The following is a 27,210-nucleotide window of genomic DNA, read 5'->3' as shown; positions in this document are numbered from 1 at the left end:
TAGCAACGACAACCAAAGACCCGTAGGTGCTCATAGGACGGCGCGGCGCCGTACAGGGCCTCATGTGGCGTGCGGGAAGCAAGGGTCTTGGTGGGAAGCAAAGGTAAGTCGCGGTATGTAGAGCTTTTACCCAATAGCGGGGGGAGGAAGGCTTGCCTGGAAAAGGAGTGAGCGAAGAATGTTGTTCGTTATACGAATGACCTCAGCTCAGCCGTTTTGCGGCGACGTGTACGGGCAGGACATGCGGAGGTGGCGCCACGGAGAGGACGAACGTGTGGGCGCTGGAGTTATCAAACTCACGACTGTTGTCGCATTGGACGGCCTTAATGGTGGCGCCAAACTGCATGGACACGTAGGAAAGGAAGTCAGCAAGTGTGGTAAACGTGTCAGATTTCAGCCGCAGTGGAAATGTCCAGGAAAAATGTGAGCAATCATCGAGAATGATTAAATAGTACTTAAAGCTCGAGATGCAGTGTAAACTGGTGGACAATGCAATTCCCCAGCTGCAGTTTGGCCTCTGGAAAATGGATGTTTGCGATATATTCAGAGCTTCTAGTTGGGTTTGACAAATGTTTGGTGTACCTGGCCTCTTGTTGAACAGACCGTTGTTGTATTTGGATTCTACCGTAGGTGTGTCGTGGCCTGGCCTGCTTTGAAACAAATTTTTGTGTTGTCTGGCTGTGCCATTGCTGGATAACATCGCAAGTGCCAAGTCGTTAGAATCGTCTGTACAAAGACGTACAAAAGTCATTGCGGTCGTTAGAATCGTCTGTATGAAGAGATACAAAAGTCACTGCGTCGCTGTAAACTCGTTGCAAGAGAAACTGGAGAAGCAAGCTGATAGATCAAAGTTTCAGAGTAGCAGCTGTTAGCACTCCAAAATTGTACTATTAGTATAGAATAATACTCTGAGTAACATACACTTATGGTAATGGTGCCCAATAAACAATCTAAACATCGACCAATCATCGATTGATGTCGCCGTAATTTTACATGTTGTATCTTCAATTTTCAAACTGTTCTCCATTCATGTGTGTGTATTGTTGGTGCTGCTGAATGAGATTGAAGACTGGGGGGCCTGTTGGCTTGTTGGCTGCAGTAGGTGACCCTGACGCCGTTGTATCTGAGGATCTCGCCGACGAGCTCGCCCTTGCCGGAGCCGACGTAGCGGCCGACGATCTTGCCATCCCTGATGAAGACAGGAACTGCAACTGCAACAACATCATTTCCCACTCCTCAAATAGACGACAGTTCTCTTAGTAAAGTGAGGCTGCCTAGGCAAACTCCTAAAGCGCCGTTTGTAATACTGCATGAAGAAAGATAAAGGTTACCCAGAGTTGATGGCAGAAGCAACTGTTGCCCAATATTAGTCCCGTACAAGAGTTTTATTCTCTGTTCGTGGCAACATAACCATGCCTTGATGACTGTTTCTTTATCATATACTTCATCTTTTTCTTGTTCAAGGGTCCCGCTGATGGTCTGAAGATGTTGGGATATATCAGCATCCACCAATGGCGTCTGTTGCTTCAAAGATGAATGTTCTTCATGAAGGTTGCTCTTAATCACTGGATGTGATCCTGAATCCAACTCCCAGATCAAGCAAAGCTGAGACACCAATTGCTCTGGCATCACAATATTTTCTCTCTTATCATGTTCTCTCATCTCGTTGCTGGAGATAAACATAAGCAGCGGGCATCCTTTAATTGATACATCTGCCATGCCTTCTGGCAGACAAGGTAATGTCTTCAGGTTTGGTACGTCCCAGATCACCAGTCTGGAGCAATGCCTAAAGACCTCGGTGTTGAGTGGTAGACCTTCTAACGCAGTGCAATCATGAAGTCCAAACAAGTCCAATTGTCAAAATATGAACCCTCTAGTAACCAGCTTGGGTATCTGTCAGATTTGTAACCCTCGATTGCAAGGCCCTGCAATTGAGCCGGTGGCCTCAGACCTTCTAGAATGTCCAGATGTAAACTATCCTCAGCATGCGAGTCACTCTCATTGCTCCAGATAAGTTCCAAATGTTCAAGATATCTTTTCTTATGCAGCATCATCTCTGCAGCTTCATCCTTTCTAGTGACATTCTCGAGATGTGTAATAGATAACCAGCCACCAAGCCCATTCATGTCCCTCAGCTGTCGCGGCTCATATCCTTTCTGCTTTTGCACACGGAATTCTTCAAGATTTTGCAGCGAAGTTAGCTTGCCTATGTAAGGAATTTGAGGCAGCTCTGCATAAAGTCTTTTCCTGTAGGATCCTTCACGATATGGTTCAAAACTTAGTAACTTACTTAAATTGCATAGTTTCTTAGGCAAACTCTGAACTCTGTAACTGAACAGAAGGATCTGCAAGTGGTAAAGAGTGCACAAAGATGCAGGAAATTCTGATATTGTGGTTTGTCTGACGTTCAAATACCGAAGGTGCTTCAAACTCACCAACAGATTCAGGTCATTTTTCTTTGTTGTAAAAGCACATAGAGAGAACACGTAGCCTCTTCAGATTCTGCAGTACCTGATGGAAAACATCATCTGCATCATCCACCAGAGGACCAATACAGATAACAGTGCGCAGATGGTGTAGCTTGCAGATACTTTGCTTATGCTGCTTAACGCTCTTAACATGGACTTCCTCGACGGAGCGGCGCCGGACTTGCGCGCCAGGAACAGCTTCTTGAGCAGCCTCAGCATCATGAGCAGGCCCATCCTCCGCTGCCGGACGACGGCGTGCTTGCGCGTCTCCGCGGCGCCTTCGTAGCCGTCGCCAGCGAACCAGGACTCCTTCGTCGCCGCCCACGACGGCGTCCCCTTGGTCAGCGGGCACGGCTGCGCGGCCCGGGCGAGCTCCTCGTTGAAATCCTCTCACAGCATGTCCATCTTGTCCTCCACGGCGAATCTCGCCGAGCCGTGGTGGTGGCCGTCGTATCCTCCCAGGTGGTGGTGGTGGTGGTGGTGGTGGTCGCTGCCGGCGGCGTCTTGCTACTCCACGGCCGAGAAGCTCCTCCATTGATCGTACCCGTGTAGTTGGCCGCCTCCCGTGCTCGAATCGACGATGGCCTCTTGGGATCTGGCGGCAGCTAAGAGAGGGAGAGGAGAACAGAGGCGGGAGCCTCCTGGGCGTCGGGAGGATGACGACGGGGACACGGAGAATAGTGGGGCGCTGTCGAGTGGAAACCGCCAAGCGCCGCCTCGGACTGAAAGTCCCGCCAGCCGCCTGTCGCGGCTGCGCCGATGGGGCCCGGAAGCCGCCCGTCCTGCCCGCGCGCCGATGCGGTCGGCCTAGCTGTCGGCTCCATGGCGAGCACCAGCGGCGGCGGACAGGGGCGGCAGGACGCTTTGCGTTGGCGCCGACGGGGAGGGCATGGACAAGGCCAGGCCAGGGGCACCGGCGTCTTTTCGCGAGCGGCGTCTAGCGCGTACCCGTGACATGGCATGCTACGGAGGCTAAATGGCGAATCTGTTACAAAATCTTCTAACCGGTGGTAAAAATGTAGACGAAATTTTAAGAGTGGTTTTCGAAGGTGCGCCATTTCTAACCGTGACAATTAATTAAATATCCACGGGAGACCGGAAATGATTTTTCGTGAGCGGCGTCCAGCGCGTAGCCGTGACATGGCACGCCACGGAGGCTAAAATGGCGAATCTGTTACAAAATTTTCTGTCCAGTGACAAAAATGTAGACGAAATTTTAAGAGTGATTTTCGATGGTGGCAATTAATTAAATATCCCGTGGGAGACCGGAAATGATTTTTGCTGGTGCTCCCGTTCCAACTAGTGCGCAATTGAAATTGAATTTTCAGGTAAATTCCACCCCACTCGTTGTTGGTTCGCAGCAACTTGGAAGAGAAGCTGGAGGCCCAACCGTAATAATGGGCCGTGGATGGAGAGGGAGGGGAAGGAAGGGAGTTAGTGCGTGGGGCTAACCTTTTCTTCCTTCACATGTGGGCTGCTTTTTCTTCCTTCAATCCCTTCTCTTGTGCCAAGGTGACGACCGTTTGTCATCGATTTTTTTTCCTTTTTGGAGCTTTTTTAATTTGCACACCTGCAATGCAAACAAAACTGGCGTGCAGGCAGCAGCAGCATCACGCACTCGTCCCTCCTCCTTCCCTGGCCTGCGTGTGCAACAGTGCGCGTGACGTCACGGGAGGAGGCACACGTGTACGTGCTCCGTAGCTCGCCCTCACCAACAGTAGTAGTAGTACAGTCTACTCGAGCTGAGGCAGGCACGAACGGCGTCCATGGCTACAGGCGGAGCCGGCGGATTCGGTGACTTTCCTTCCACCCTCCAAATAGGATCCGATGGCTGCGTATCTGATAAGCTAGCTGCAAAGGACCTGCTGCATTCATCTTCCCCTACCCATGGCCGGCCAAGCCAACGAACGAGTCCTGCGCTCGTTCTTGTTGGGAATCCAACTGGATTAATAACTCAGATTGCTTGAAGAGATTGGTGGAATTGGTCATGATGAGGCCAAGTGACTGATCGATTCGTGTCACATGTAGATTGGGAGCTCGAATCTTGGAGAATTGAGGAAGAAGTGACGAGACCAGCTTGAGGAGCTCGATTCATGGCGTGCAAGCGCTCGATTTTGACGATTCGCGGCACTACTGGCCGGATTAGTGCGTCAAGAACTCCATTTCGGCGCTCGTCTGCGGCGACCTGGCAAAGCTCGCCCGTGCGGGAGCTGCTGTTGGCCTTGCTGCCGGTGTTGCGGGCTGGAATGTGGAGGCGTCGTCGTCATGCCAGCGGGCAGCAGCCACGGCCACGGGGGACGACGCTTTGTAGAGGATGCTGCGGCCACGACCCGGCGGCCGGCGCCGGCGTCGAGTCCCGTGCGCTCACGGTTGAGGCGCAAGATGGCGTTCAGGAGCGGAAAACGACTGCGGGAGCTCGCCGGGGAAGGGGATTAATGCGGCGGCGATCGGCGGCGAGGAGAATGACAGAGCTGCTGGGGAAAAGGATAGGTCCTGGGCATATTTCTTGGAAACGTCTGGAGCCGTAGGATCAGGATTGAACGTCGGATATGGATGGGTAAGTTACGACGTGACTTGCTTGAGGAAAGTTACTGAATCTCACTCCGCCACAGGCAGCCCGCCACGGGGAGCTAGGAATCGGCAAGCCGTGCGCGCGGGGCGGCGCGCGGCGCAGAGCCGGCCGTCCGGGTCCCGCCGCCGGCACCGATTCTTTCCCATCCCACCCACTAGGCCACTAGGTCTAGGGCTGAGCCCAAGTTCGGGAACAGAGACGACGACAGAGGCCCGGGGCCGCGCCGCGGTCGTCGTCGCGTCAGGTCATCAGGTAGCGGGGGTTCTCGGCGGCTGCGCCTGGCCGCCGCACACGCCTTCGCCGCATCGCCTCGTCTCGTCTCGTCGCTCCGGCGGCCTCCCCGGTTCTGGCCGCCGCTGTAGGAGAGCCCCGAGCCCGCACGAGCGTGACACGGCCGGCCGCCTCTGATGTCTCTTCTTTCCAAGTGCGTCTCTTCCTTCTTGGCCTCGGAAGCTTCGTTCGGAGTTGAGACGACGCATGCTGCAGGCGTGCATGCACGTACGGATGGGGAAATTGAAAACAAAAGGAAAGGAAATGGCATGCGTTGGAACTCTGCGAAGCTTTCCGATCGCAGCGGCTTCTTTTCCTCGGGATTCGGCCGGGGTCCGGAGCACGGCATGCAAGCAGGTCGTGATTCGTGATCGCCCCTATGGCTGCGAATCTGCTTTTGGGGGTCCCAGTTTGACCCTAGCCCTAGTACGGAGCCAGTACTGTGCCACTTGCTTTGGAAGGTGATAGCCCAACCATTTGGACATGCAACTCAAGGAAGGCCTTGTTTAGTTAGGGAATTTGGGAGGTGCCAAATTACTGTTACAGCACTGTAGCACACTGTAGCGTTTCGTTTGTATTTGTGAATTATTGTCCAAATATTGACTAATTAGGCTCAAAAGATTCGTCTCGCAAAGTACAACAAAACTGTGCAATTAGTTTTTAATTTCATCTACATTTAGTACTCCATGCATGTACCGCAAGTTTGATGTGATGGGGAATCTTCTTTTTGCATAGTGTCAAAGTTGGGAGTTGGGAGTAACTAAACATGGCCGAATTGAACGAAGGCCTTGTTTAGTTCGCGAATTTGGGAGGTGCCAAATTACTGTTACAGCACTGTAGCACACTGTAGCGTTTCGTTTGTATTTGTGAATTATTGTCCAAATATTGACTAATTAGGCTCAAAAGATTCGTCTCGCAAAGTACAACAAAACTGTGCAATTACTTTTTAATTTTATCTACATTTAGTACTCCATGCATGTACCGCAAGTTTGATGTGATGGGGAATCTTCTTTTTGCATAGTGTCAAAGTTGGAAGTTGGGAGTAACACTCTTGACGAATGAACAGACAGCTCATAATAATTCTCTGATCATGAGACATAATTGTATAGATTACGGCATCACGTGACGTGAGTAATACCAAGTGTTTCCCCATATTTCAAAACTATTTTTGTGCCAAAAAAAACCCCAAATACGTTTCGAAAGTAGCATAATTTCCGTAATTTTAATTTTAAAAGTGCAGTTTTAAGTAAAAAAAAAGGATGTTTCATAAATTTTAAAGATGATTTTGTGGTCGTTTCGTCGGCCTTAACTAACAAAAATGACGAAAAATATCAAATAACGAATAAGTTAAAACTTGACGTGTCAACGAAAAAACTTCCGCAACCAAAAAATGAATCGAATTATCTTTACTGTCAAATAAGGAAAATTTTCTTATATTTTCAGGCCGTTGAACATCCTTCAGTGTCAAAAATATCTCTATTTTTTTTAAAAAAAAAAAGCACTCCATCCCCCACATATCAAACACGATCAAATACAATAATCTTTACACGACTTTTATACTTATGACACCCTCTATATGGAACACCGAACAGTACATGCTAGCACACGCCTGCATGCATTAAACTAAAATAAAGCACGATCACGATGTGGCCACTAACGCGATCGAGTTACGCGACATGAGCAAAGCACGCAGCCAGTACCCAACATTCAACACTAGCACATGACCTAGATCAATATAGTCCATTAATTGTTAATTTTATCTTCAGGATTAGTACCGTAATGCATGGAAATTTTACGTATCATGGAAATTAAAAATTCTGAGCAACGGTGTAAGTAGAGGCTAAGAGCTCTCTAGCTTGTGTAGGAGCCATGTGGACATGTCTGTACCTGACCATCGATGCCTCCTAATTTGAAATCCAAGTTTCTTTTTTTTAAAAAAAAAGTATTAGAGGACGAACAGCAGCTAAATTTTTTTAAAGGAAAAGAAGAGTGCAGAGACAAAGCAGGGGGCATGCAGGCTCAATCAGGTTTTCAGAACTGCGACGCTTTGCTTAATGGTGTAGGGTTCTTAGGTAATCCGAGATACGTACACTGATCAATATACAAATTATTCTTCTTAGCATGTGTGTTGGCAGCTAATTAAGTGATGGTCCACTGATGACTAAGGATGTTGTTCTTACTCGATCTGAACATGCAAGTACTAATCTTTGCTTAATCAACAAGTCGCGGTCCTTGTGTGATCAGGTCGTCTACTCTTCCGTTAACAGTCAATTTTTTAATCAAATTGCAGCAGATTATTAAGAAATACTAGTGCCGTGCTAAGAAATGAGAGAGAGAGAGAGAGAGAGAGATTTTCAGACATATGGTACAGATGATGGAATACATGTCTCTTTTTTTTTTCTTTTTTCCGCTCCTTTTTCAAAGCATTTGAATCAGTTTCTTATTTGTGGGGTGTCCAACTGTCCATACATGTGCATCGTACTATATACAGTGTAGTACTGTATAGGTCCACTAGGGCAGCAGGAACTATTCTGTCTCAACTTTGTTGAGCCGCCGAACCATGGGCCCGGCTGGCCGGCTTAGTTTCAAGTTTTAACATCTCGCACACATGATTGAGCCGAGTCCCCATAACTTAATCTCTGACTGAATCGGTTGCACAAACTACGCATGACTGCTCATCACCTTCCTATCATGGGGAGCAGCAGCTAGCTTTGCTTTTGCTGACACTTTTTTTGCATTGTCGTTTGGCATCAAAATTTGTCCAATACTCAGTTGGAAGCAGTCGATCGCGATCATGATGGCGATCTGCACTATCATTGCAAATGGATAAACCCTGTTCATGTTTTTTTTAAGAAAAATAAAAGGAAGGAGCCCCTATAGTAACTGATGACTGAAGTCCTTGGCCTAACATGCATGGACTATGTACCCCTCCGTTTTTAAATATATGACGGCGTTGACTTTTTTTTATTTGTTTAACTATCCGTCCTTTCTATAAATATTCTTGCAAATAGATAAACCTACAAGTTAAATTTAAAGTACATTTGACTATAAATATAATGATACACATTTTATTTTAGTTAACTAACACGTTCAATAGATATTGGTGATTAAAATTAGAGTAAAAAGTTAATAGCGTCATATATTAATTTAAGAACGGAGGGAGTACTAGCTAGCTTTTCATTGGCATTTGTCCATACAAATTGTTCTCCCCAGCCTTTACTGAACGGCAAGATCATATTAGATTAGATTAACTGAGAGCACACTGCATGCACGCAGGTCGTTCTATCTGAATAAGAGTTCACGGATCCAAGAAGCAGGAGAAACCAAGAAGAAGAAGAAGAAGAATGCATGGCAGCTTTGGAACTCCATGAAGCTTCTCACGCAGCGCCTTTATTTCTTTGTGAATTGGTCGAGCCTAGGAGATCGATCGCGATCGTGATGGTGCGGCCACCTTTTCCGTTTCGGCTTACTTAACTCAACGTGCATGTGTTCTCGCCGCTGAAAGCCCAAACATTTAGACTCTCCAACCGATGATTTCACAGTAACCTCCACGCATTTTGCGCCGCCGTACGTCCTTGGCATCAAAAGAAAAAAAAACAAGAGTACATACTTAGTATATAAACAAGAGTGTTCGTACTCATTATTCAGTACTCATCACAAGTTCAAATTGCTGACTGTCGAGTACATACTTAGTATATAAACAAGAGTGTTCGTACTCATTATAAAAAAAAAGAGTGTTCGTACTCATTATAAAAAAAAAGAGTGTCCGTATTCTTAGTGCATTTTACTGTGTAGCCAGTTAAACTAAACTGAATAACCAAAGCAAAGGAAAACAATGCAACCACCTACTAAGTTTTTTTTAAAAAAAAAAAGTTGCAGAGACAGACTAACAGGCTCACTATCATACTCCTATGATTTCAGGAGATTCTTCTGATTTGAACAAAGTGCCGATGATGCATTGCTTAATGGTGTAGGGTTCGTAGGCAATCAGAGCAGGCGTGCGTGTCATCTGCGCCGCGCGCGGCCCTGTCCCCCTACAAGCCCAGCGAATCTTGTCGCGCCTGTCCCGTGAGCTTCTCTGATGAGGATTCTCTGGGATTCCTCCTTTGCTAGGCTGCGCTATCAAGTCTGAACCAGGATACACTAGGTCATGCGCATGTATTACTCCGTGATTATGTTATTGTATCGTGATCCTGATCTTTGCAATGCCCCCATGCATGCATTTACACAGACACATCTAGCTTGGATCTTCTCTAGATGCAAGGTGACAGAAGGATTAGTCTAGCTTTGCATTGGTTGCGTCGATCTGCAGGTGCCACTGTCCAGGTTAAAGAAATGAGATTACTTCTAGTGCTTCGTGGTGACGGCAGAGACAGTCATGTGGTGGCAATGTGAACATTTCTTTTGAGGTTATTGTCCAGTGATGACTTGGGATGTCCTTCCTTCCTTGATCTGAGTATTAATCCTGCCCAACAATGTACTGTGTAGTAGTGGTCCATGTCTGTTTCGTGTGCTAAAATAAGCAAAATTCAAAAAACAAGGTGTTGAGCAGCATACATACGTACGTACGTACGTATTGACAAGAAGTCTAGTATGTACATGTTCAGAAGCTTCTTTATTCCGTGCTCTATCTTTAAATTTTGCCGCTAGCGTGTTCATCAACTTCTTATCATGTGGAGGTGAATTTTGTTTTCATTTTTTCCCCTCATCTGGCATAAAAACTCTGTCCATTTCCAATTAATATGCATGAAAAGGTAGCTAAGGGAGTGAGAGATCCGCATGGTGATGTGCAATATAATTGCAAATGGAGAGACGATGATCCCTGTCTCAGAAAAGGAAACCCCTAGCTAGAGTGTTTAAAGAACTGGGAAATTGAAAGAAAAAAAAAAGGTAGCACATCAGCCGGTGATGAGTCCTTGGCGCGACGTGGCGTATGTACTTGCTCCTGCTTTTGGTCGCCATTTAGCCAGACAAATTATCCTGGCAAAGTCTTCATTGAAACTAATCATGTAAAGGTAGCAGTCCTATTATCAATTCGACAGTGCAGCCATATTTTATTAAAGGTGTGTTTGGTTTAGCCGTGATTTTTGAAAGAGTAGTTGTGAACTGTGTGCTGTGGAAAAATAGCTCCGAGTTACGTTGTGAGGTGTGGGTTGTGGAAAAGCTGTTCGGTGGAACAGCCGCGGCTTTTGAGAAACACTTACAAGCGGAACCCACGTATCATTCATAGTTCACCCCACTCAACCCTTTCCCTCTCTCACCGACGTCCTTCTTCTTCCTCCGGCAAGACGCAGCGGCGGCTGACGTAGTTGGGCGCAGTACGGTTGGCCGGCGTTGGGGAGGGGTGCCGCCGACGGAGGTGGTGATCGACGGCCGCCGCGAACCACCACCCAAATTTTCACCCTTCGTGAGACGAGAAGGAATCAGCATCGATAGAAGGTTTGCCGACTGGGCAAGATGTTGGGCGCTCAGCGGTGGCGGAGGTGTTGCCGTCAAGGCCTCGCCCGTCGACATGCTCATCTTGGCCACCCATCAAGGCCTCCTGCACCTCTTCCTTCTGGATCCGCCGAGCGCCAGCCACCAAGAGGACGCCAACAGCACCTGCTAGCTGCTGCTAATGCGAGAGGAGGAGAGAGGGTGTCGGAGAGGGTCGCCACCGGAGTGGGAGGACAGCTGCCGCTTCGACCCCCGTGCGTCGCCGGTCTCCTGCGCTCTTGCTCCTGATCTGCCGCCCGCCAGCCATGTCTGTCACCGCCGACCCATGCTGCGGACGCTTGTCGCGGGAGGAGGAAAGAGGGGGCCGGAGAGGGCTGCCGTCGGAGAGGGATGCCGTCGGAGAGGGCCGAACGCCGGTGTCTGACTCCATGCGCTGCCGGCGAACAAGGCCCAACGCTAGCGTGCTTCTGGTGGTGTGCTACTCTATTGAGAGGAAAGGGGAAAATGATAGGGAAAGAACAAAGAGGTACGCCCTATAACCAGTGGTAGGTGGGCAAATTTCGCGAAAAGAATTATTCACAGCCGGTCACAACAACTTCTTCTGTGCTGTGAAAAATTAACTAAGCAGCTTTTGGCTGTGGCTTTGGGTGAAAGCCAACCCCTTTGGTTGCCTTTTGGCTTTTGAAGAAGCCACAACAGGTTGAAAAGTCCAACTAAATGGACTCTAAGTACTCCCTCCATTCATAAATATAAGCATTTTCGAAATAGTCATCTTGTAATCCGTGGGCGTGATGATCCAAACTTGTTAACCTAAATTTGCGGTGCAAAATCAGTAAATGTTGGAGAAGCAAATTTCTGTCCGGCCTGCCACTGGGAGGGTATATGCAAATCCACTCTTGTTCACGCCCAAATCCAAATAATTATTATCCACTCCTTACCTTTCCCAATCCCACCCATATCCAATGGATAATTAACTCTATACTACATATATATATATATACATATATATACATATCCAATTGATTGATCGTACTCTCCCCGTACCCTTCCCTCTCCATTTCTAACGGGTATATAGTTTTGTACTCATACCCGGTATGGATTTGGAGGGAGGGTATGGATACCCAGCCTATCCGTAACATAGTTTAACCGCTTTTAATAACCTGAGATCAGGTGCCCGGTCCGAAACCGTGGACTCCCGGATCCGAGGAACGAATCGATCTGGCGTCGCAGCGCGCGCATGTCTCCCAGCCACTTGCCGCGTGCGTGGCCGCGGCGGTGCCGCCCGCGGACACCGCCGGCGCCGCGCACATGCGCGGCCGCTTGCGCGCGCGCGTAAACGTATAGCTCGCGGCGGGTGGCGTCACCGGCAGCCGACAGCGCCATATATGGCCGACGACGGGGCAGGCGAGGCGAGGCGGAGCGGGCGCCGGCACGCCGGTCGGGACGCGCGTCCGCGAGGACGACATCTCGCCGGACACGCGTACGCGCGAGCACGTGCTCACTGTTCGATCCGATTTTCTTTTTTCTTTTTGTCAGTGAGCTGAAGCAGAGGTCGTCGGCTGACTCTTGTGCTAGAAAGCTCAATCTTTGACCGGATCGGAGGAGCCAAAGGAAAAAAAGAAAAAAAAACAACACGTCGGTGCCTGCACGCCCTGGCTGGCCTCTTGCTCTTCTTCAACTCCCAACGGCTCGTGATTCCCGGGCGGACGGAGTGCTCTTGCCCATGCCATGCATCGCCATGTCCACCGCACTACTACATCCCATCCGTCCATCGATCTTTGGCAACACTAGTGCAGATCATACGCATGGACGACGACAACGGCGACGGTGAGCTAGCTGTTGGTGTTTCTTCGTCCCCGTGCGCTCTGCCATCACTCGACATAGCCAAGATAACGTTGGAGCCGAGTCCGGGATTTGCATCCTTGGCATCTACCTGCCGTCTCATTTCACTTTCACATGTGCTCTTTACAACCACTCGGCGCCTAATCCCCGGGGCGCCGGAGGAGCTACCTCTGATACGATCTCAACTCCATGTCGTGTACCTTTGATACCAGCAAGAAGATATCCACTCCCAGTTTCAGGATCCATGATCCATGTCAGGGGGAAGCAAATTATTAAAAGCTCTGGCCGGATTAAGTTGGAGGAGGAATGGAGAAATCCAATACCTATTGGTGCTTAATTAATTAATTAATTAATCAATCAATCATCTGCTACTACTAATATTCCCTCCGTATCAAAATATTCGTTGCTGTTGACTTTTACTCGCGGCGTTTGACCATTCATGTCATTTAAACATTTATTGTAAAAATATCTTTCAATGGTAAAGTAAGTCACGAACAAAACGAATGCTACTCGCATAGTTGAATAAGACGAATGGGAGAAAAAGTTAGCATTGACAAAATAATTTGATACGGACGTAATAGCTTTTTTTTGGCTTTGATTAGTGCGTACTGCGTAGTAGCTAGCACTGCTGATGAAGCTGTCGCGGCCTTTGGAAATAGGGATAGGTTAATGGTTCTTCCAGACTAAAGGTAGCCGATTAAGGTACAGTAGTGATCACTGATCAGCATGCACCTGCTAAATATAATGACAGGTAGGCCGGCGGGCATGAGCCACCAAAATTTCTTCTTTTTTTTTCCAGCATGTTCGCTTCAGCTTATTCAGCCGGCTTATCAGCCACCGAACAGTTTTTTTCTTTCACAATAAATGAGCCGTTTCAGCTTTTCAGCCGACTTATAAGTCCAGCCGAACAAGCCGTTGAAAGATTTTTTTTTAAAAAAAGCAAAAATTGAGCCAGCAAAATTTGACCCAGCCATCGTCCACGTAGCATAGCACTCCTACTACTACTGTACTGTACGAGAGTTGCAAAAGGTCCGGTATCCCAGGTCGCTACCCGAGCAGATCGTATTTTCTTGCTTCTCCATTCGAGGCGAGTTAACAATGTGGCGCTTTTGACCTCTAGGCTGCTTTAAATCCTAAACAATCCGATGAACCCACGGAGCGGTGCCTTGTGGCTCACTCACTCCGGACCCCGGAGTCGAGAGCCCAGACTTTTACGGCCGATCGGGCCGGGGTTGACGCTGACAAAGTTACGTACCATCAGTTAACTAATGATGCTAGAATAATCACCCTGCCTAATTACGTGCGCAAGCAACCAACCCCTGTCTGCTAGCTGCTTGCACCCACGTACTCGAGCTTTACACGCTTGCCTTCTAGAATGTTGACCGGAATGGCAACGAGGGTCGGGGGCATGCGTGGAAACTGGAGTAGAAGAAACCAAGATAGAAGACACTTTTGCTAGTCAGCCGTAAAGATCGCACGATGGCTGCTTTACTGTGGAATTTTAACCAACAGGTTAGCAGCTCCAAAGTCTCGTGCAGCTTCTCCAGCAGGCAGCGTCGCCATCGTACACTCTGCACGTACTCATCCAGTGATCAAGCAGCTCGCAGCAGGCTTTTGGCCAGGCCGGCATGCAGCGCCAGTAATCTGGCCTCAAATCTTGGACACAGGTGTCACCGCTCATCGTCTACCTCCATGCCGGACAGCACCCCGGAGCCCCCACCGACCGGTGGTTGCCGCTCCGGCCGCACGGCCACCGCCCGCAGCGGATCCGGTTTGACCTCGCCGCTCCCACGCTCGCCCCACCTCCAGTAACAGCGCGCCTCACTTCACTTCACTTCACTGCGGTAATAAAAGGCTGCGGCGCCGTGCAATGACGGATCTGCCCCTGCCCCGCCCCGCCCGCCGGACACGCTTCGCCTCGGAGCCTGTCCTCTTCCTGGCTTCCAGCGTGCGCGGCGGGGCTGCGACCACGAGCCCTTCCCCACCTGCCGTTACCCGAGCCGCACCGGCCCGGCCACGTGACAGCGCGCCGGGCCCGCGTGTCGGCGACGGAGTGGCTGGATCCGTTCGGTGTTTGGACTCCTGCTGCGCGTTCGGGGGGTCCGGCGGTGGGCTCGGCTCGCCGCTGGTATAAAGCGCCCGCGTCACCAACTCCCTTGGCCGCACGCACCCAGGAAATCTCAGCCGAGCGAGCCAGCGAGCTGGGTCACTCACAATTCTCGGCGAGCGAACGAGACAGAGACCTGTGATGGTGGCCGCGGTGCGCGCCGCCCCGGCGCTCGCCGACAAGCCGCCGGGGCTCGCGATGCTGGAGGTGGCGGCGGCGGCGGGGGAGGACCGGCTGTCGGACGCCGAGACGGCGTCGTCGACGGCGGCGCCCAACTCCAGCCTCAGTTCGGCCAGCAGCGCCGGAAGCCTGCCGCGGTGCTCCAGCCTCTCCCGCCTCTCCTTCGACTGCTCCCCCTCCGCTGCCCTGGCCGCTGCCGCGTGTTCGCCGCCACCCGCGCCGACGGCGTCGCGGCCGCACCGGTCGGGCGACGCGGCGTGGGCGGCGATCCGCGCGGCGTCCACGTCGTCCGCGGCGCCGCTCGGGCCACGGGACTTCAAGCTCCTGCGCCGCGTCGGCGGCGGCGACATCGGGACCGTCTACCTCTGCCGCCTCCGCTCCCCCGCGGCCGCGGCCGGAAGGGAGAGCCCGTGCCACCTCTACGCGATGAAGGTGGTGGACCGCCGCGTGGTGGCGAGGAAGAAGAAGCTGGAGCGCGCGGCGGCGGAGAAGCGGATCCTCCGGGCGCTGGACCACCCGTTCCTGCCCACGCTCTTCGCCGACTTCGACGCCGCGCCCCACTTCTCCTGCGTCGTCATGGAGTTCTGCCCCGGCGGCGACCTCCACTCGCTCCGCCACCGCATGCCCTCCCGCCGCTTCCCGCTCCCGTCCGCCCGGTGAGCACACTTCATCCTAGCTGCTACTTCGTTCTACACTTGGCCGCAAAGATCGAGTTTTTCTGTCATGTCCAGAGCGACGGATGCTGACCGCCGGCGGTACGTGCAGGTTCTACGCGGCGGAGGTGCTGCTGGCGCTGGAGTACCTGCACATGATGGGGATCGTGTACCGCGACCTCAAGCCGGAGAACGTGCTCATTCGCGCCGACGGCCACATCATGCTCACCGACTTCGACCTGTCGCTGGAGTCGACCTCCTCCCCGTCGCTCGAGTCCGCCGCCGGCAACGACGCCGCCGCCGCTGGCGACGCATCCACCTCCGCGTCCTGCTTCCCGGACCACCTGTTCCGGTTGAAACGCCGGCGTCGCCGCGCCGCCGCGCGACAGACGACGACGTTCGTGGCGGAGCCGGTGGAGGCGCGGTCGTGCTCGTTCGTGGGCACGCACGAGTACGTGGCCCCCGAGGTCGCCCGCGGCGGCCCCCACGGCGCCGCCGTGGACTGGTGGGCCTACGGCGTGTTCCTCTACGAGCTCCTCCACGGGCGCACCCCGTTCGCCGGCGCCGACAACGAGTCCACGCTCCGCAACATCGCGCGCCGCCCGCTCGCGTTCCCGCCCGGGTCGGGCTCCTGCGGCCCCGCCGACGCCGCGGCCAGGGACCTTATCGCCCGCCTCCTCGACAAGGACCCGGCCCACCGCCTCGGCTCCCGCCGCGGCGCCGCCGACGTGAAGGCGCACCCCTTCTTCAAAGGCCTCAACTTCGCGCTCCTCCGGGCCTCCCGCCCGCCCGTCGTCCCCGGCTCGTCGCCCCTGCACCGGTCCCAGTCCTGCCACGCGGCGCCGCCGCCGCCGGCGACGACGCCGGGTTCTACGCTGCCCCGCAAGAAGCCGATGCCGACGGCGGACGCGCGGTTCGACCTCTTCTGACCGACCGTCCGGCGGTGCCATTGCCGGCGGGAGACACGCCCCCCCGGCCGCGACGTCACGCATTGACCTAGCGAGCATCAGTCACCATTGTACACAGCGTTTATATAATCTAGTAATAGCAAGTAGCTAGTTTAATCCCTTGTAGTGTGCCATCATTAGTCTAATCGAGCACGAACCCTCGAACCCTTGAGCTAAGGCCGTGTTTAGTTGGGGAATTTGGGAGGTGCCAAATTACTGCTACAGCACTGTAGCACACTGTAGCGTTTCGTTTGTATTTGTGAATTATTGTCCAAATATTGACTAATTAGGCTCAAAAGATTCGTCTCGCAAAGTACAACAAAACTATGCAATTAGTTTTTAATTTCATCTACATTTAGTACTCCATGCATGTACCGCAAATTTGATGTGATGGGGAATCTTCTTTTTGCATAGTGTCAAAGTTGGGAGTTGGGAGTAACTAAACATGGCCTAAATCAAACTCTGTCGCTGGTTTCCGAGGCACGCCGTGGTTGATGGCCGAGCTGACTTGGCATCAATGATCTCCAGCTGATTGGAACAGGGGTCACATGGGTGTTGGACTTTGTCCGGTAAGCAGGGCGCTTGGGTAGGCGATTACATTAATGGCGGGTGTTGACCTGTCTCCCGGAGACGCCTCGTCCAGGCTTTGCTTGGGTTGGTTGGTGTGCCTGTCGGGGGCAGCCTGGCCTGGGTGATGGAGTGGTTTTGCTTGCTGGGGAGATTTGCGGCAGTCCCCAGCAAGGACGGGTAGTTTACTGCAGAATTTCTGACAACGTTTGGGTAGTACTTCCTCGTTTATCTTTACAAAGATGTGATACGATTTGACACAGGCGTGTGATATGATTTGATATGTCTCCTAAATTTCGAGAGTACATTTGATTATAAATAAGTTTATATTTAAAAATAAAAAAATGTTAGTTAAATTATTGGTAAAAAATTTGTAAAGTTTGAATCTGGATATACGTGTGAACCTTACAAAGATGTTTGTACATCTTTGTCTTGATGCAAACTAGGTGCATTGAACGAACAATCATTGTAACTTTTGCTAAAGAGGTAGCAGGAAAAGTTATTGCAAATTTGTTATGAGCTACTCCGTCCGTTTATAAGAAAAATACTCCATCTATCCTAGAAAGAATTACGAATCTGGACGAGTGCTTAGCCATGAATAATCAGATCGATATTGGAGATGATTGGTTCGAGGCAGTTAGTTTTCAAGAAGAAACATTGGCCTGCGAAAACGATACATTCAATTGTTATTTGTAGGTACACTGGTTCTAAGTTTCTAACCAAAGGATATATTCTTTTCGGAATATATGTGGACTTCTAGTATTTTATTTTGTTTAAACCCACTAATACATGTGACTGAGGCACTGGTCAATACCTGGGGAGAGTTTCTTTTCTTTTCGTTTTTCTAAAAGACGGTGAGAACTATTGCTCTCGATGAACAGGTTGGTTAGAGAGATAGCCAAGGGCTGAGTGGCGATCACGTGCCGGGAGCGGCTGCTGCCTGCCTGCCTGCCTGCATGCCCTGCAGGGGGGAGGGGCCCCATGGCGCGGCGACCACGCCACGGCGCTTGCAGCTGTTGCGTGTGCCGGTGCACCAGCTTGCCGCCGCAGCTGCAGGTTTCAGCTCAGGCAGGCAGGCAGGGGCGCCCGCGAAGGACGGGACCGGTGGACGGGGACCGATCGGGCAGGTAGCAGCGGTTGCCGATGCCGGCGGGCGTCGCCGTCGCGGAGCCCTTTCCCCCGCCGATCGGTCCATCGTTGTCGGGGGGCCCCGGGGTCGCCGGCCTACGTCCAGCGACCAATCGGACGGCTCGCCGGCGCCGAACGGCCGAAGCATCCGAAACGGGAGTTCCGGTGGCGTGCCACACTAGCACCGTGCTTGGAAGTGTCCTCTCTGCATTGGCCATAGGCTGGAGCGACCTCGAGATCCAGCCATGGCGAACCCTCGGGGCTTGGGCCAGTTGTTCTTGGCCGGCTCCTCCACTCCAGACTCCAGAAGTGCAGACCACACATGGTGAGCTACTGAGCATCCATCCGACATTAATCCGGAGCTGCAGACAGCAGAGGCTTCGCACAGTGCTGTGACGTGACCCGCGGCTCATCCCAGCACGAAGCAACCGCCATAAGCCTGCGCCAACGCGCCAGCCCAAGCGGCCAGGCCCGGGGCCTGGCCATGCACGCGAACGGGTCTGTCTGAACTCTGAAGCTGTGCTCTGATGTCTGCTGATCCGCATGCGCCATTGGTGCAGTCGCAGACCTGCTTGGGGTTTTGACCCCAAACCCGGCAATGAAATTCGCCTGGATTGGGGCCGCGGCGAGGACGGGACGGGACGGGACACGGGGCTGTGGAAACTTCACTTCGCGGTAAAAGAAGGCGGCCCTGCGTGTGATTTTGGCCTTGTTTAGTTGGTCAAATTGGGATGTGCCAAATTACTGTGCTGGTACTAGCACACTGTAGCGTTTCGTTTGTATTTGTGAATTATTGTCCAAACATTGACTAATTAGGCTCAAAAGATTCGTCTCGCAAAGTACAACAAAACTGTGCAATTAATTTTTAATTTCATCTACATTTAGTACTCCATGCATGTACCGCAAGTTTGATGTGATGGGGAATCTTCTTTTTGCATAGTGCCAAAGTTGGGAGTTGGGGGTGAAGTAAACAAGGGCTTTGACGTGCGGCTGCCTGTTGGTACGGGGTAATTTTCTGAAGGTGCGAATCAGCGAGTGCGATGCTGCTTGAGAGCTCGATGAGCAAACAATGGCGGTGGGAATTGAAGGTTAAAAGCTGCATGTTACTCCGGCTGAATTGGCACTCGATTGGGCTTGGGCAGGCATTTATAACCGAGCGGCTAGTGCAGGATCGCTTTTACTGGAGCTCCAACCGGCATCGATTACGACGGGGCAGAGGCTCGTCATCGAGCTCGATCGCCATGGCCGCAGGTCAGTTTTGCTGGCGCGGCTGGTCTCACTGCTACTCTTAGGAGAAAAGGACAAGCACTAGATTGCGGTTCCTGATGTCATTGCATGGCCGCAGCAGCGCGAGGCAGGCGAGGCTGCCTGTAAAAAGCTCGCGGCTATCGATCACCATGCAGTGCAACGCCTGGCGCAGGCCTAGGATCAGCATCAGCCTAGGAACGCAGGCAGCTCGTGCTGGATGGAGTAGAGGAGGAAGGAGCTCAGCATGCTCATCAAAAGTCTGAAGGCACGGCGCGGACGCAGCCCGCAGCGGCATGCGGATAGGAAAAGCCTGCTCGCCTCCTCACGTCCGACCTCGAACCCTGCGCGGCTGCGCAGAGCACAGTGCACAGAGCACGGAGCAGAGCTTCTCCACCCATGACCCCCGGCCATCTCGGGCCGTGTTTAGTTTGGCGAATTTGGGGGTGCTAAATTACTGTTACAGCACTGTAGCACACTGTAGCGTTTCGTTTGTATTTGTGAATTATTGTCCAAATATTGACTAATTAGGCTCAAAAGATTCGTCTCGCAAAGTACAACAAAACTGTGCAATTAGTTTTTAATTTCATCTACATTTAGTACTCCATGCATGTACCGCAAGTTTGATGTGATGGAGAATCTTCTTTTTGCATAGTGTCAAAGTTGGGAGTTGGGAGTAACTAAACATGGCCTCGACTTCATTGGGCATGCAGCAGAGCCAAAAAGCTGCATGGGAAGATGAGAGGAAACTGGAGCCATGGCGCGTTGCTTGAGCACGTCGCATCATCAGCTAGGCTACCAGCCTTCTTGGCGCTAGCTGCTACGTGGAGTACTGTGCTGTGCTCTAGTACCCAGCAGGAAAGGATCGTAGGCGTAGACGCGTAGCCTAGGGCTGCGCAATGACACGTTCGTACGCACGCGCGGCTGGGGCTGGGGGGTAGGGCCCGGTAGGGGCTGACAAGGTGGACCCGACGCCTGTGACGCCATTACCAATCCCCAGGTCGAGCGGCGAGGTCAGCATGGAGGTCGGATCGTGTTGTCCTGTGCGATCCATGGTCGTCGGATGCCATTTGCCATGCTTTGCGTTTGGTTGGGAGACAATGTAGAACGGGACAGTCCCATCCCAATTTTTCGGGATGGGATGATCCCATTTCTTGTTTGGTTGAATGGGATGAGGTCGTCCCAATTTTTTGTTTGGTTGGAGAGATTGCGACAGACGGGACGAGCACCGTTTTCTCCTTCTGTTAACACCGTTCGTGGGACCCACCTGTCATACTAACTGCCGAATCTCAGGGGCCGGCCGCGCCCGCGGCGGAGCTCCCGCCCGCGCCGGCCGCGCCCGCCCGCGCCGGCCGCGGCGGAGGTCCCGCCCGCGCCGGTCACGCCCGCCCGGAGCTCGCCCGCGCAAACGGCGCGTGACGGGGGCGAAGTGGGATGCCCCCGTCCGCTCGTTTTGGTGGGATGGGAGCATCCCACATCTGGAGGGTATATTCCCTCATAGGGATGTCCCCATCCCACCTGTCTCCAAACCAAACATGGGACGAAGTGGGATCGTCCCGTCCCGTCCCACTTCATCCATCGAACCAAACGCACCCTTAGATGTTGGCACCACAGTGAGAGAGTGCTGGCTGAGCTTTTATGGAGCGGACTTTGGGCTGGAAGTGCAAGGCCCAACCCAAATATCATAACCCAGGCCGGCACAGCAGTATCTGGCGGCCCATATTACACTGATCTTCGGAGCCAAACTCCATCAGTATACAAACCTTCTTGTTTTTCTTGAGGGCATCCATCAGTATACAAACTGAGCAGGTAATTTCCCAGGCAGTACAACCACCTTCTTCCCCATCTGTTCTCTTCTCTACCGAACATTTACATCGAAATGTTGCCCAAAAGGATTTTCTACAACAAAAGCGTCAACAGGCCTCTCAAAGATGGAAGCAAAGCCTCTGTTGCTGTTACCGCATCCAGTTTTAGTTTACAGAGTACAGATACTGACCTTCGGTAAGGACGATTTTCCCTTCCGAAAAAGGTACTGCAGGATACTTCTGAAAAGGCATGGCGCACCCTTCGCTACAAGATTAAGCAAAGAAGATCCAATGTGCGAAGTGCAGGCAATTGTTCTCCCTTCAACCTCGTGTTACTTGGTTTCCTGAAACAAAGATAAATAAAAAAAAATCAGAAACATCTCTGCATTTACAGCACAGAATAGAGCTTGCCCATTGACGACGAAACCAAATCAAGATATGTCCATTTGTCATATGGTTGACTTAACCACTCATGTTCGAATACTTCTCTTGTTCCATCTGTTTCTGTTAGCAAGTGGGATCCATAGAAGATTGTGATTGCATCCACCTTTTACATTTTCTTTCTGTAAAAGTCTCTACGTGTTAACGTACTCTGATAGTACCGCTTATGGTAATTAGCTTACACAGTAGGAAGACTATCCCGTACACAACCCTATCCAAGACGGTATTATACTACAACTTGCTATGACTTAGTCGCAATAGAAAGTACAAGGCAAATTTCCTATCGTTTTAAGCCAGTCTGATATGCCGTTTGCAGACATGGATCATGAGCAGATGGCATTACAGTATTAATATCACACTAGGTGTAGCTAATAGACTGCCAAAGCAATTGATCTCCAGCCATGTATCCAACCATGCAGGAACCAATTGTCCTAGTACTCTTCATACTATGCATCTTCTTTCCAGCAGAGGTTATGCCAGATGGAGCCTCTTCTGGGCCCTCTGTGTCATTGCCAGGCTGCCCCGACAAGTGTGGTGATGTGTCCATCCCCTATCCCTTTGGCATCGGCGAACAATGTGCGGCAAGAAGCATAAACAGCTACTTCATCGTCACCTGCAACGACACCTTCCAACCACCGCGGCCAACAGTCGGTGAAGCAGTGGTTGAGGTCACCAACATCTCACTGGAGTACGGTGAGATGCGTGTGCTCAGTCCCATCAGCCACATCTGCTTCACGTCGAGCACTTCTTTCACCAAGTTAATCGGGGGTTATGAGCTGCAGTCCACCCCCTTTCTCCCCTCCCCTTCACGCAACCGATTCACAGCCATCGGTTGCAACACCCTAGGACTTATCGGCGGGTACCAGGGCGCCGCAAGCCAATATGTGGCTGGATGCTACTCCTACTGCGAAGGCGTCAACAGCACATCTGATGGCGCACCGTGCGCTGGGATGGGCTGCTGCGAGGCTGCCATCCCTGCGAACCTCACTTCCTTTGGAGTGATGTTTGAGATGAACCAGAGCAAGGTATGGGGCTTCAACCCTTGCTTCTATGGCATGGTTGCCGAGGTCGGGTGGTACAGCTTCAGGCAGCAGGACCTCATCGGCCGCCTCGCGTTCATTGACGCTAGAGCCAAGAGGGGCGCCCCCATCATCGCCGACTGGGCCATTAGGAACAGCTCGTGCCCAGTAGAGGGGAAGGAGCCACCACCCGGCTATGCCTGCATCAGTGCAAACAGCTACTGCATGGGTGCAAACAATGGTCCAGGGTATCTATGCCAATGCTCCAAAGGATACGAGGGTAACCCTTATATTCTGAATGGCTGCCAAGGTATGTGTTTACTGAAGTAAAATTGGTCCGGAGTTTCCAGGATACTCCTCTAAAAATCTGATCAAGCTCTGAATACTATCCAGTTTTTTACTGGCATTGAGGTTGAAATGTCTTAATAAACCTCCACAAAATCTCATGAACAACATCAATAAACATTCAATCAAAATTTCACCTTGTTTCAGCTACTGTCACTGCTAAGAAAAACACAAAAAATTGCTGGCAAGCATGACACGTGTCATCATTTTTTTTACAACAGGCCATGCATGTCATCAATTTGTTTGTTTTTTTACTTCTGAACTGGTAACAGAATGAGTCAACACTAGTGTAGGTTGCATATTCATTTCGTAATATTTAATTTCGGGAGTAGTTATGGAAAAGTTATTTACATCATTACAGAGTCAACTGACCTTTTTTACTTGTTGAAATTTTCTAACCTTCCATCCATTTGAGTTTAGTTTAACTTATCTGATTGCTTGTGTGTTTATTTGTATCTTCAGATATAGATGAGTGCTTGCTGCGCACGCAAGATTCCAAGTATGAAGAATTGTATCCATGTAGAAAAGGGGTTTGTCACAATACACCAGGAAGCTACTTTTGCAAATGCAAAATGGGAACAAGATCTGATGGCACAAATTTTGGATGCCAATCTATACATGCTTCATCCAAACTAGTTATTGGTAAGGACTATGTGTATACAATTCAATTCTGTTTAATCTACACTAGGATTTACATCGTGATAACAAACATTCACAGGTAAGAAATTAAGTATTAACCTCAATGAATACCATAACAGATGTTCTACTGAAATTCTATTTCCTAAAAAAAAGAATCTTTACAAAATCCCTTTTAATGTCTGTTCTATGAACCTGGGAAGAAATCAGGATTAGTATACATCCTAAGCAAGGAAGACTGCATTCTAAATTTGTACTCAATGTTTACTAGAATCTGTTTTCCTTTGTTAATTTTTTTGCAGGCCTCAGTGTTTCAGCAATCATGTTGATGGCTTTGGCATGCTTGTACACCATGCAATTACAAAGGAAAAGGCACATGATGGAGAAAGAAGAATATTTCAGACAAAATGGAGGTCTCAAGTTATATGATGAAATGAGGGCAAGGAAGGTTCACACGATTCATATTCTTACAGAGAAGGAGGTAAAGAGAGCCACAAACAATTATAGTGAAGATCGAGTACTTGGATGTGGTGGTCATGGAATGGTCTATAGAGGAACTTTGGATGACCACAAAGAGGTTGCCATAAAGAAGTCTAAGATAATAAATGATGACTGCAGGGAAGAATTTGTCAATGAGATAATAATTCTATCTCAAATCAACCACCGAAACATCGTGAGGTTACTAGGCTGTTGCTTGGATATAGATGTCCCAATGTTGGCGTATGAGTTTGTCTCCAATGGAACTTTATCCAAGTTCCTTCACGGTGATGATCGTACATCACCAATCCCCTTGGATCTTCGCCTGAAGATTGCTACACAATCAGCAGACGCTCTTGCTTACTTACATTCATCAATATCTCGCACCACTCTACACGGAGATGTCAAATCTGCCAATATCCTGTTGGATGATCAGCACAATGCAAAGATCGCAGATTTCGGAGCATCAGCACAGAAGTCCATGGAGGAAAGTGAGTTCATCATGTTTGTACAAGGAACACTTGGCTATCTTGACCCTGAGAGCTTTATCAGTCATCAGTTGACAGAGAAAAGTGATGTCTACAGTTTCGGAGTAGTTCTTCTGGAGTTGATCACAAGAAAAAGGGCTATGTTTGCTGATAAGTTCAACGAAAAAAAATCATTGTCTTATATCTTTCTCTTAATGTTCCGTCATAATAAGCACCGAGTTATGATAGACACTGAAATTCTAGATGAGGCAGTTATGGAGGTGCTTGAGAAGCTGGCCCAACTAGCAGTGCGCTGCCTATGCCCAAGTGGAGATGACAGGCCAACAATGAAGGAAGTTGCAGAGCGCCTACAAATGTTGAGGAGGCTCCACATGGACGCAAGTAGTGATTGCGAAGACAGTCATTATGCAAACAACCATGGAGGATCACCGTCACTGGTTGCCCCTTTGGACGAAATGACATACTCCAGCATGGAGACATCTACGCTGATCTTTGCATAGATCTTGCAACACGATACTTCTACACCTTTTTCTTTAAAGATACTGCTACTCTGGATACTTGTGTATGGTACTTGCTGATGTATGTAAAATTATAAAAGTACATAGTAATTATTAAGCTGTTTCCACAACACACTGCGTAGGATATGATGCAACATTTACAAAATTCTGCCTTTTGAATTGATATGTATGATACATCACTGCAAGCATACAACTACCCATGTTGTTTTATCATGTATGATATCTACATGTAGTAATTTGTACATGAATACCCACTTACCCAGCTTGAGTTTTAACACATCTTTAGGTGAAAACCAGCAATGACCTTACCATCTGCGAATTTAGAAACAAAAGGGAGGTGCCTGACCTGGAAAGAGAATTTTGTTTGGCCCTTGGGTCAAATCAACTAAAAGGACTGCATAATAAACATTCATCAATTCTTTTAGTTCGGATAAGTGTCTCCTTAAATACCTCTTCCAGACTAAGTGGGACTCCTGCTCTTAAAAAACCTTGCCATTTCAACATTTTCAGATGAACAGTCAAAGTGAAGTTATTTCTTCAGTCTATGCACCGAACTGAGTTCAGTTTGTTTTTCCTGATCAAGGTAATTCTATTGTTTTTTACCAAAAACAAAGCCTTTTAGTCCCAAGCAAGTTGGAATAGGGAACTCTATTGTTCCAAATAGTAAAAATGTCTTCAGTTCTATACCACAGAAGAGCTGTTTATCTGGATACATGGAGCAAATTTACCTGGCTTGAAGGCTGAAGTGTGCGATTCCTTAAGCTCCTTGGTCCACCTGGACTCCTGGAATCTTGCTTGGAGTTGGAGCTCCCAGGCAACTGACATCACATCTATGCCTCTTCTTCATGTGGGTGGCTAAGCAGCTTAATTTCCTCCTCGCTATCCAATCATGGGTTCTGAGTTGCAATCCAATTGCGTTACTGTTACCACTGTGATCAACTCAACATCTCAGTGCTGCTTCTCTACTGCAACAAGAAACACATGTTGCACAGCTTTTCAATAGCTTCACACACATAATGCAAATTCAATAATCAGCAAACTAGATCATGTATGGTGAAGTCATTAAATTTTAGTTTTGAGACACCTATGTTGCAAAATTACCACAAGCTTTCCATGGTGGGAGTATGGTTTATCTCAACTACTGATTAAGGGAGTCATGCATGATTAAGAGCAGCCTAAGCAGTGAATGTTTGGTACTTGCATCGCTTTGAAGTTACATACCCATGTGGGACAGGACCAATGTGAAGAAACGCATGTTAAAAATCGTCGAAGTGTATCCGTTCCTGACCAGCATGTTTTGCAATGAACAATAATCAAGGAATGACAGTACCATGAAGCACCACACTGCTCTGCCCTACTGTCTTCTTGATTCCAACCTCTTGCATCACCTCTCCCATTCTTGCGCCAGCATGCCAATTCCCATCTTCTAAATAGACATTCCTAATGGTCACATACCGACCAGATTGCTGGGGGCCAAGAGCTATCAGTTTCTGCCCAATCTCCACAGCAAGTTCCACATTTCCATGGAGCTTGCAAGCCCCAAGAAGAGCACCCAAAACAGAAGCATCAGGCACAAAGGGCATCCTCTCTATAACCTGAATGGCTTCCACAAAGCGGCCATCACGGCCTAGGAGGTCCACAAAACATCCATAATGGACCATCAATGGTGTCACTTTGTATTCGGCAACCATTGCCTCGAACCAGTATAACCCAACCTCCACCAACCCTGCACGAGCACAAGCCGTCAGAAGGGCCAGGAAGGTTATCTGATTTGGCAAGAAGTCTTCAGCCCTCATCATGTCGAACTTCACCAGCGCTTCAGTCTCCATCCCATGATTAGCCAGTGCCGACAACAGCGCATTCCATGTGCAAACCTCCTTCTTGTGGACAGCATCAAAAGCACTCCTACAGCAGCCAAGCCTCCCATGCTTCCCATACATGTCAACCACAGCTGTGCCAAGGAACGCTGTGAGGTCAAGCTCATGACGGACAAGGTATGCGTGGACAGCCACCCCCGCGGCAAGCCCCTCGGCACCATCAAGGTGGCACAGGCCGAGAGCACACTA

The 27,210-nt window shown here is 50.0% G+C and overlaps 3 protein-coding genes and 1 pseudogene across 3 annotated transcripts in view; 2 read left to right on the top strand and 2 right to left on the bottom strand.

Moving 5' to 3' along the window:
- Nucleotides 1–2,466: 2,466 nt before the first annotated feature.
- Nucleotides 2,467–12,212, bottom strand: LOC111256783 (annotated as a pseudogene).
- A 2,555-nt stretch (nucleotides 12,213–14,767) lies between these two features.
- On the top strand, nucleotides 14,768–16,758 carry LOC101777825 (protein kinase PINOID). The gene is made up of 2 exons (XM_004963161.3): nucleotides 14,768–15,531; nucleotides 15,641–16,758. The coding sequence occupies exons 1-2, from the start codon at nucleotides 14,837–14,839 to the stop codon at nucleotides 16,455–16,457; spliced, it is 1,512 nt and encodes a 503-aa protein (XP_004963218.2). The 5' UTR covers nucleotides 14,768–14,836; the 3' UTR covers nucleotides 16,458–16,758.
- Nucleotides 16,759–21,054: 4,296 nt separating this feature from the next.
- LOC101781590 (putative pentatricopeptide repeat-containing protein At1g10330) overlaps nucleotides 21,055–27,210 on the bottom strand; it is a 6,949-nt gene continuing 793 nt past the window's right edge. Inside the window, 4 exon segments of the mRNA XM_022824805.1 lie at nucleotides 21,055–21,564; nucleotides 25,873–26,109; nucleotides 26,366–27,188; nucleotides 27,191–27,210. The exon segment at nucleotides 27,191–27,210 is cut by the window's right edge and continues 793 nt beyond it. Of these exon segments, the coding sequence (XP_022680540.1) occupies nucleotides 26,458–27,188; nucleotides 27,191–27,210 (751 nt within the window). The 3' untranslated portion in view covers nucleotides 21,055–21,564; nucleotides 25,873–26,109; nucleotides 26,366–26,457.
- Nucleotides 22,064–25,357, top strand: LOC101782000 (wall-associated receptor kinase 1). Its single transcript, XM_004964149.4, has 3 exons — nucleotides 22,064–22,990; nucleotides 23,488–23,667; nucleotides 23,964–25,357. The coding sequence occupies exons 1-3, from the start codon at nucleotides 22,075–22,077 to the stop codon at nucleotides 25,124–25,126; spliced, it is 2,259 nt and encodes a 752-aa protein (XP_004964206.3). The 5' UTR covers nucleotides 22,064–22,074; the 3' UTR covers nucleotides 25,127–25,357.

This window comes from Setaria italica, chromosome III, assembly GCF_000263155.2.
Source record: "Setaria italica strain Yugu1 chromosome III, Setaria_italica_v2.0, whole genome shotgun sequence".
In the NCBI taxonomy this organism is placed as follows: Eukaryota; Viridiplantae; Streptophyta; class Magnoliopsida; order Poales; family Poaceae; genus Setaria; species Setaria italica.
Note: the sequence above shows the minus strand (reverse complement) of the source record. Positions and strands in the feature narration are given on the sequence as shown.